The 10,000-nt window shown below is 43.0% G+C and overlaps 1 protein-coding gene and 1 non-coding gene across 2 annotated transcripts in view; both read right to left on the minus strand.

Moving 5' to 3' along the window:
* Nucleotides 1-3,238: 3,238 nt before the first annotated feature.
* Nucleotides 3,239-10,000, minus strand: part of LOC135223075 (MAP7 domain-containing protein 2-like) — a 37,884-nt gene continuing 31,122 nt past the window's right edge. The window contains exon 2 of the mRNA XM_064261583.1: nucleotides 3,239-3,533. Within this exon, the coding sequence (XP_064117653.1) occupies nucleotides 3,239-3,533 (295 nt within the window). The remainder of the gene's footprint in view (nucleotides 3,534-10,000) is intronic.
* Nucleotides 9,489-9,561, minus strand: Trnaf-gaa (transfer RNA phenylalanine (anticodon GAA)). Its single transcript has one exon. It is a non-coding gene; the product is annotated as a tRNA-Phe (tRNA).

Here is a 10,000-nt window from a genome sequence, read left to right on the forward strand (position 1 = left end):
TAAATGGAAGGCAGGTGGTCGGACATCCGTCCGAGGTCACGGACTGCAGTCGACTGGGGCAGATCGCAGGTGTTTTGTCTGGGTGTTGGGGTCAGCTTAACCCCCCACAAGCAGGGCAAATACTGGAAACAGAACATACAGCCAGCAGAGGGTTCACAGGAAAAAGAGCTTAAGATATAGGCCTAAGAAGTACCAGTCTGCCTACATCCTTCCCTTTTAGATACGTCCCTAAAGCTGACAAGAGTCTATTTTCCCCCAACTTAGGAACTCCCTACCTCTGGCTGGCGGGTTTTGGTTTCCCGCGTTTACTAAAAATCAGCTGATATTTGGAGGAAATGGCTGCCATTTGCCAAATCAAACTAATTAATTAATTACTGGGTAGACGAAGAGATCTATAAACATCACAGCTCCCCCTGTTAAGAAGGCATTCACTCCCTTTCGGGCGTGAAGGTCTTGGCTTAAATAAGTTGATCGTCTCGACTACCCAGTTCTCCTACTCTAACTTGAAGTTTTTAGAGCAGCGATACAGCTAACTACAGTGGCCTACCTAACTTATAGGTGGAGATGCTAAGTACTAACTTAATGGAGTAATGTATGTCTAGCCTAAGTAATAACTACGGGTTGTCTGTGACGACAGTCTACTCTACCCCTAGATAAGGTTACTTGAAAATTCTACTTGCTACTAACCTAATGCCCTGGTACTAAATCATTAGCCTAACCTACTCGTTACAGTTAATTCGAGACACAATCATTCCAGAGTGTTGTACGCACAGCAGCAGTTCAACGACGGAATTGTTAAAATACATGATGTGAGGTAATGATGCGTGAGGATGATGAGTGGTTAGTTGACCAGGATGGAAATGCAATGAGGTAATTATGACATTTACATGAGTGTTTAGTATCACAGTTTCTAGGGGTTAGAGGGTTAGTTTACTGGCAGAGATCAGGGCTGGGCTTACCTTCTCTGGGTAGGTGCCAGGATCACTCTGCAACTGAATGTGACACTGTACCTCGGGCACAGGTGTCAAGGAGAGCATGTGGCTCTTTGGTTAGTGTGTTAATGATTTGTTACGTCCGTCTTCTTCTTATTCCTCCAAGACCTGGCTATACCAGTCCTAGGAGTAGAAAGAGGCACCAGCTCTGGGGTAAGGCCAGAAACGCCGTCAGGAGCAGAGGCAGTGGTAGCCTGAGGGATTGCAGGAGAACACCCTACTTCGGTCTCTGCAGCAACCGTCGTAGAGGTGGAACCTACTGCAGGGGAGGCCCTCACTTCGGCTGCTGCGACAAACCGTCGTAAGGGGAAAACTCCAGGCTGACTGCTGGTCGGGCAGTTCCTGGTTTTCCAGATGAGGTGAGAATGTTTAGGTCTGGCCGGCGAGGTTGTCATCCCTCGGGCGACAGTGGTGAGGGTGAAGAAGACTCATGGACTTTGGATTGGCCATAGGCTGTGGTAAGCTCCATGCCTGTTGGAGGATCTCCTGTAGGAGGATTCTTGATTAGGTTAGGCGCCGGCGCTAGCTCAGGGCTAGGCGCAGAGGTCAAGTTCTGTGGTGGCTCTACATCCAGGCTGGACGGAGCTTTGGCACTGCTCAGTGCTGCCAAGTGGGACTGGCAGAGAGTTGAGGTCGACTGGACCTGTGGTGGGGGTACCGGAGGTGCAATACCTCTCAGCGTGCCCTTGGAAATGGGAGACAGAGGCTCCTGCCTCTTGTGGAAGGCTAAGCCTTGTGGAAAATGGACATTGTCCGCTGCTGGTAATCGGCTAGGGCACCACCTAGGCCAATTAGTGGGAGTGCCCTAGTATGTTGCAGGTTTTGCAACGGAACTGTGAATGATCAATCTCCCTCCTTGGTAACAGGGGAGACTGTTGGTGGACGTACTTCCTAGAGGAAGTAGAATTTCGATGACTCCTTGCTTTGAAGTGATTTGTCGTGGGGTTAGGACCCCTAGGCTTTTTGAAATGTGAGGGAGACTTCATGTCTTGCCCTAGGAGGAGGTCGTAACCTCCTGGAATGTAGCTTGCAACTGCAAGAGTACATACTTTGGAGAAACTAGGTATGGTGACTCAATTGGACGGTCGGAAGGATCAGCTTGATATGGTTGATACCTTCAATGGTGATTAATCGACGTCTATCGACGTTAGCCGCTTGGGGGATTCGGTCTTCCCATATCAGGGAGATTTGAGCGCCAGAGTCGTCGTAGGCTCTGACATGGCTTGGCTGATAATAGCTTTGGAGGGGTGCGACGGTTATAGGGCCCTTAGCTGGGAGTCCTAGTAAAGAAGGATTGGTGACGGCCATTGTGATGGCGGGAATATTGTGGTTAGCGCACCCTCCGTAGTTGGCAGACATGTGACCCTTGCGGCCACAGTCGCAGCAGAACTTGTTCCAGAACCTCTTCCGTGGCACTGGACGGTAAGGCCGAGATGGCCCCACAGGTTGCGAATCTGCGGAGTCACCAAGGCTGGCAGTGTGCTCTGGCACAGGTGAGGAAGCCTCTCTGGCAGTGATTTGACGTGGGGAGGTTAAGGAAACCTCCGTTGAATCACCCTCGGAAGCAAGTCCGGGGTTAACTGGTGGGCTTACCTCTTCCAAAGTGGAGGAGGTAGGCGGTCAGATGGTAAGAGGCTGAGATGATGCGGAAGGAACTTCGGGCTCTGACACTGGGTTAGGGCCAGGTTCGCAAATAGAAAGGATGTCGGGGACATCGGAGGCACTAGCCTCTGAACCTAAAATTGAGGTTTGATTATGAGGCATACTGCAGGGATCCGGTGCATCTGGTAGTGGGAGCTGCGTCCAGGGGAGATACGGCTTAAGTAGATCTCGGCCCAATATCGCCTGATAAACATCATGAAATTGGTCAACTACGCCCAGGAGGCACAATGTGGTTTCCCTGGTCTCCTGGTCCAGAAAGGGCATTTCCACATTCAGAAGGACCGAAGGAACAGAATAGAGGTTACCGTCAATCCATTCAAACTGAATTTCTTCATCCGTCTGGATTTTGGCACCCCTAGGCAATGCCTTTCTTGAAATAAGGGAGACCTGGGCTTCGGTGTCGGCCATGACTTGTACCCACTGATAGGCCGTAGGAGACTGTTCATCAGGCAGGGCTACATGGTAGCCTTGGAGAAGTTCACCCTGGAAACTCATCCCAAGGTATAGATCGACTTGGGCACTGGTTGGAATCCACAGCATGCCCACGCACGCAACAAGTAGTGCAGAACTTCCGCAACCACCTCTTACCGGGAGTCCAGCTCATGGTGGGGCTGGGGTTTGGGTCTTAGAAAACTTGCCAGAGAGATTTCGTCATCTCTGAGAGCTAGCTCATGCTTTGTCTCTTCTTCTCTTTCCTTTCTCTCTGCTTCTCTGGCTTTCTTTTCTTGCAGGCGTGCAACATCCTGCTGCGCCTTTATCCACTGGTCAAGTGCTGGTCCAGTGTAACTGGCCTCCTTGCCTAGAGTCATGAGGGCTCCGAGCTTCTCTAGCTCTATGGCAAAGAAGTCGCGGGAAGCAGGGGAAGACATTTCCCTTGGGCTGTAGTAGAGGCTCGGATGAAAATGAAAATAATGGCCAGGAAGGGTACTGAATGGAATGGGAGTGCCTACTGTGGAAAGTGGCACTCACTTGGAAATGGGTTCTGCGATAATGGTAATGAAAAGTCTGAAAAGACTGGGTGCTCGGTGGCACTTTGTGAATGGCACCTTCTGATGAGGTGAAAAAATCGAATGAAGTGTGCGGCGTACGTCACACTTAAGGGCGTTCCTCACTTGGGAGACGCTGGAATGGGCTACCTGTAGGTCCAATACAGGTGCAATGGCACTTATGGATGCGTTCCATGGTTGAGTAATCCGAAATGGTGGATACTCTAATGAATGGGCGTTCCGTAGGACGGACACGCAGGTATAGGGATAACTGTACGGCTGTACAGGTGCACGGCACTTTCAGGAGGCGTTCCTTGGACAGCACTAGTAGTGCTGGTATTGCGGCACTTCGGGAGGCGTTCCCTTGATTGGGTGATCCGGGATAGCGGATACAATAATGGATTGGGCGTTCCGTAAGGACGGACACGCAGGTTTGACAGCACTTAGGGCTGGTATTGCGGCACTTTCGGGAGGCGTTCCCTGGTTGAGTGTTCCGAAGGATCACTGACCCTTGTACATGGACACACTAATTTCTTGGGCGTTCCGTAAGGACGGACACGCAGGTTTGGCAGCACTTAGGGCTGGTAGTTGTGTCACTTTGGGGAGGCGTTTTCCCTTGGAGGTGGGTCCGAAAGGATCACTGATCCTCGTACATGGACACACTAAAGAATAGGGCGTTCCGTAAGGACGGACACGCAGGTTGAATGGCTACCTGTACGGCCTGTACAGGTGCAATGGCACTTATGAGGAGGCGTTCCTTTTGGAGCACTGTTATCGTGCTGGTGTGTCCCGTACACTAAATGCAGTATACTTAAATATACTGAAGAGAAATGGTACTCTGTTCGGGGCAGAGTGTAATGGTGGAGGAGAGAAAGTAAAAGGTGGGAGTACTTCAGCAGCCAGTCGATGGACAGTGTCAAGAATTAGTGGCACTGTAAAATTGGTAAGACCTGACGTGCACTGGGGGTGGCCAGTCCTAAACTGGTAACGACTTCCCTGTCTGGAGTAATGAATTTGCGTGGCCACCAAACCCTGTGCAGTTTGTGCTTGCGGTATATGCAAGTCTTTTGTGATAAGAGAAAATGAAAAGACCACTCGGGCAACGACAGGTAATGGTAATTTTAGAAATGCTCAGTCCCTCGCTGAAGTACTCGATAAATGAAATAAATACTTGCAAACTGCAATGGACACAGGCGCGTACGTATCACGCTCAGTGTAAATAAAGACACAAGAGACTAAAATAATGTTCGTTCTGCATGCTATAAGTAATGAACGTAGTACTCTTGGCTTCGTAAATAATGGGTTCTGGTTCTCTCTCTCTCTCTCTCTCTCTCTCTCTCTCTCTCTCTCTCTCTCTCTCTCTCTCTCTCTCTCTCTCTCGGAGAGGGTGAAAATGATATATGAAAAACTCCCTTGTATTTAATTGAACTAATAATGTTAGTTTAATATGACGCAACTTGCGTTAAATTATCTACTTACGTTAACGTTTAATGAAAGAATTGCTTTTGATAACGTTTTATGAAAATGATAACGCGCTCGCGGTGAACGATTTTTACGTTAATGGTAGCGGCTTGCGCTTATATGAAAGGATTTGCGTTTCAATAGGAATTTCACAAAGATGCGTTTTACGTTAACAATTCTTGTAATTTATTCTACTTGAAGATTTACGTTAACTTTACGTAATATTACTAGGTCCCGGTGGCAAGTGAAAATGACGGTAAGGATTTTAAACGATGTTAGCAAACATTTGTAAAAGAGGTTACGTTAAGTCCGAAGTGAAATGAAACTTTCACTCAGCGAGCGAGTGAGCGATGCGACGTGAAACGTGTGAGCGGGTTGGGCATCGTGTCGTTCAAACAGCTGATTCTCTGTTAACACGGAGGCAATTTACAACACGAAATTCTAATTTGTTATTCAAGGCGAATTACGTTAATTTCTCTGGCAGAACGATAGATACTAGTACCGAGATTAATATTATTTACGTTAAACTTTCAAGACTTACGTTACTTTGCTTAAATCGTTGAGATAATGCTTAAAGGGATAAAAACATGGCTGCCGCTTTGTGAGAAACGAAGGTTGGTTGAGACAGCGCAGGCGCGAAGCTTACCTGGGAGAGCGTGTACGCTCAGCTTAATTAAGCTGAGAGCTAAGCGGTTACCAACACTTGGAATGAAACCTACGTTAAAATGAATTCCCCTAACCTATCACAGACAAAAGAATTGTACACTTCTTTTGCCATAACTATTAGTAGAACACTCCTAACCAGCTAGGCTTTCTAATACAGCAATAAACCCTGGCAAAGCACTTCCTAGTTTGATCTGGTACTTTCTGGCATCTATACACACGTGTTAGTGTCTCGTCAGGCGAAGACAGTGCAATTTACAAATAGAATTCACTCGGCGCTCTGGCCGTTACAATAATAATATTTCTACTTACACTCTTTTAAACACTTCGTAATAAAAATACTTAAACGTACCTTAAGCTAACATTGGTTATAGAATAATCATATTAATGAATGGTATACCTTACCGTGAGCCAGTGTGTGTCTTTCCCTGCAAGTGTGCTTTGATGTGCGCTATGTAAAAACATTTACATTCGTTTTACAAGGGATAGCGCGATTTACAAGCTTTTTTTAAGCAAGCCCAGATTCGATGCTGTCAAGCAGTCGTCACTTTGACGTATGAGCCTGGCCTTGAAAGAACTACGATACGTAAACAGGAAAAGTTAAGGGAGAACAAGGTGAATTTACTTGAACTTACCGTAAAACGTATTTATAGAGATGATTTACTCTAGAGGAAAAGGTAGGTTGCCAGAAACTCAGCTAAATACTTTACAGCTATTTATTTACAAGAGGCTCGCACTGGCCTGGAGAAAAGTAAATGCTACTGGTCCCCACGTGGACTTATATAATCTCTCACAAATGGATAATAGATGGCTCAAAATGGAATTTGTAAAAGCTGGTTTCATAATCTTGCGGGAATTGCAACACTTGCGGGCAGAGAGACTTGGCAGTGACTCAGGGAATCTGGAAAGGATCCCAGATTAAACAAGATAAAAGGAAAAGGATTTCTTTTTATCAGTTACTATTATTTCGTTCTCTAACACTGGGGAAAAGGAACTTTAATGCTTCACTGAGGTATGCAATGACTTCATTTGTCTGGGACGATCACACAAGGGAAACATGCGGCCATGAGGCAGTGAGAGGTAACAAAGGGATGGATCTTCTTTTTGGGCTTTTGAAATTCCAACTGGGAAAATGGGGAATCTAATAGATAATAGGATGTTAATTGGGACTGGCAATATTGCTGTTTCACAAGACGTACCTGGATACCATGTTCAGTGGATCTTTGTAGAAAATGTGGCGCCCGGCTTTGTCTTAGGTCTGGGCCTCTTGGCGCGCCACTAACACCATGGATAGGCCTAAATGGAAGGCAGGTGGTTGGACATCCGTCCGAGGTCACGGGCTGCAGTCGACTGGGGCAGATCGCAGGTGTTTTGCCTGGGTATTGGGGTCAGCTTAACCCCCCACGAGCAGGGCAAATCCTGGAAACAGAACATACAGCCAGCAGAGGGTTCACAGGAAAAAGAGCTTAAGATATAGGCCTAAGAAGTACCAGTCTGCCTACATCCTTCCCTTTTAGATACGTCCCTAAAGCTGACAAGAGTCTATTTTCCCCCAACTTAGGAACTCCCTACCTCTGGCTGGCGGGTTTTGGTTTCCCGCGTTTACTAAAAATCAGCTGATATTTGGAGGAAATGGCTGCCATTTGCCAAATCAAACTAATTAATTAATTACTGGGTAGACGAAGAGATCTATAAATGTCACAATATATATATATATATATAATATATATATGTATATGTTACTATATATATTATATATATGCATATATATATATATGTATATACTGATACTATATTATAGATATATATATATATATATATATATATATATACATATATATATATATATATATATATATAAAAAATATATATCTATTTATATATATATATATATATATATAAATATATATATATATATATATATATATATATATATAAATATATATGTATATAAATTAGTATTTTTGGTAAGCAAAAAATCTAAAACATTCTAGTGATATTCAATCATTTATCTTCATTTTGCAACAAACGGGAAGTCTCTAGCACAGTATTTCGATTTATGGTGAATTTTTGAAAAAAACTTTCTTCCCTCCCGCGCGCGGTAACTATGCAAACCTCAGAAATGCTTAAGTCACTTTGTTGTAATTTTTGCACCATTTTATATTAGCCGTTACATAGAGTTTTATATATGAAAATGTGCGCAATATCATGTAGAATACAACAAAAAATAACTCATGGTTGTAGCTTTTATCATTTTGGAAAACTGCATATAAATCACGATAAATAGAAAAAATTCAACATTTGGGCAACTTTAACTCAACCAAAATGATCGATAAATGCAATTGTAAGCTAAACCTCTTACAGTCTAGTAATTTTCAATCAATTACCTTCATTTTACAACAAACAGGAAGTCTCTAGCACAATATTTCGATTTATGGTGAATTTGTGAAAAAGAAAACTTTTTCCTTCCCTCTGCGCGCGGTAACTCGTCCGCTAATCTCAGAAATACTGGAGTCACTTTGTTGTAACTTTTGCACCATTTTATATTAGCCGTTACATAGAGTTTTATATATGAAAATGTGTGCAATTTCATGTAGAATACAATAAAAAATAATTCATGGTTTTAGCTTTTATAATTTTTGAAAACTTTGCATATAAATCACGATAAATAGAAAAAATTCGACATTCGGTCAAATTTAACTCGACCGAAATGGTCAAAAAATGCAATTGAAAGCTAAAACCCTAACAGTCTAGTAATATTCAATCATTTACCTTCATTTTGCAACAAACGGTAAGTCTCTAGCACAATATTTTGATATATGGTGAATTTTTGAAAAAAAGTTTTTCCTTCCCTATGCGCGCTGTAACTCAGCCGCAAATCTCAGAAATGCTTGAGTCACTTTGTCGTAATTTTTGCACCGTTTTATATTAGCCGTTACATAGAGTTTTATATATGAAAATGTGCGCAATTACATTTAGAAAACAACTGAAAATAACTCATGGTTGTAGCTTTTATCAGTTTTGACAAATTTGCATATAAATCACGATAAATAGAAAAAATTCGACATTAGGTCAACATTTAACTCGACCGAAATGGTCGAAAAATGCAATTGTAAGCTAATACTCTTACAGTTTAGTAATATTCAATCAATGGCCTTCATTTGCAACAAATGGGAAGTCTCTAGCACAATATTTCGATTTATGGTGAATTTTTGAAAAAAAAAATTTTTTTACGTCCGCGTGTTACGAATCCATGCATCATTTTGTGATAATATTTTCTCTGTGTTGCTTTGATCGTTATACAATTTGTTATATACCAAAAATATTTGCAATTTAGTGTACAATACAACGAAAAAAATTAACTCATTAGCTTCAACCGTTTTGCTCACAGCACGATTTGTATACAATTATATATGAAATTTGTTTTTGCGCTGTCATATATTCCAATATTTATATAAGATAGTTATATATTTTTAAAATTTCTGATGAGTGCATACTAAACTTCAGGCAGAGACAAAAAAGGAGCCAAATATGAACTCTTAATCTTGAAAACTAAGCAAGCTGTGATATTTTGAAAAAAACTTTTTTTCCTCTTCGACACTAACTCCTGATGGCTCGGAGTTTAAGGGCTAGGCTGTATGCTTTCAACATGCTTTGAATGATGCTTATTTAGCCAATCAGGTATTCCATGAAGGACTTTTGAATTAGTGAAGGAAAAAGATTATGCCCAGACCAGGGATTGAACCAGGGACCTTTAGATTTTCAGTCTAACGCTCTCCCAGCTGAGCTATCTAGGCAGCATAGTTTGAATAAATGCTTATTTTAGCCAATCAAGGTGTTCGTGAAGGACTTTGAATTAGTGAAAGGAAAAAGATTATGCCCAGACCAGGGATTGAACCAGGGACTTAGATCTCAGTCTAACGCTCTCCCAATGAGCTATCTAGGCAACATTGTTTGATGATGGGCTTATTTTAGGCCAATCAGGTTTCTGTGAGGACATTGTAATTAGTGAAGGAAAAAGATTGTGCCCAGATCAGGGATTGAACCAGGTACCTTGAGATCTTCAGTGTAATGCTCTCCCAACTGAGCTATCTAGGCACATTTGTTTGAATGTGCTTATTTAAGCCAATCAGGTGTTCTTGAAGGACTTTTGAATAGTGAAAAGAAAAAGATTGCCCAGAAGGGATTGAACAGGACCTTAGTCTTCAGTCCTAACGCTCTCGCCAACTGAAGCAT

This window comes from Macrobrachium nipponense, chromosome 8 (genome assembly GCF_015104395.2).
Source record: "Macrobrachium nipponense isolate FS-2020 chromosome 8, ASM1510439v2, whole genome shotgun sequence".
Taxonomy (NCBI): domain Eukaryota; kingdom Metazoa; phylum Arthropoda; class Malacostraca; order Decapoda; family Palaemonidae; genus Macrobrachium; species Macrobrachium nipponense.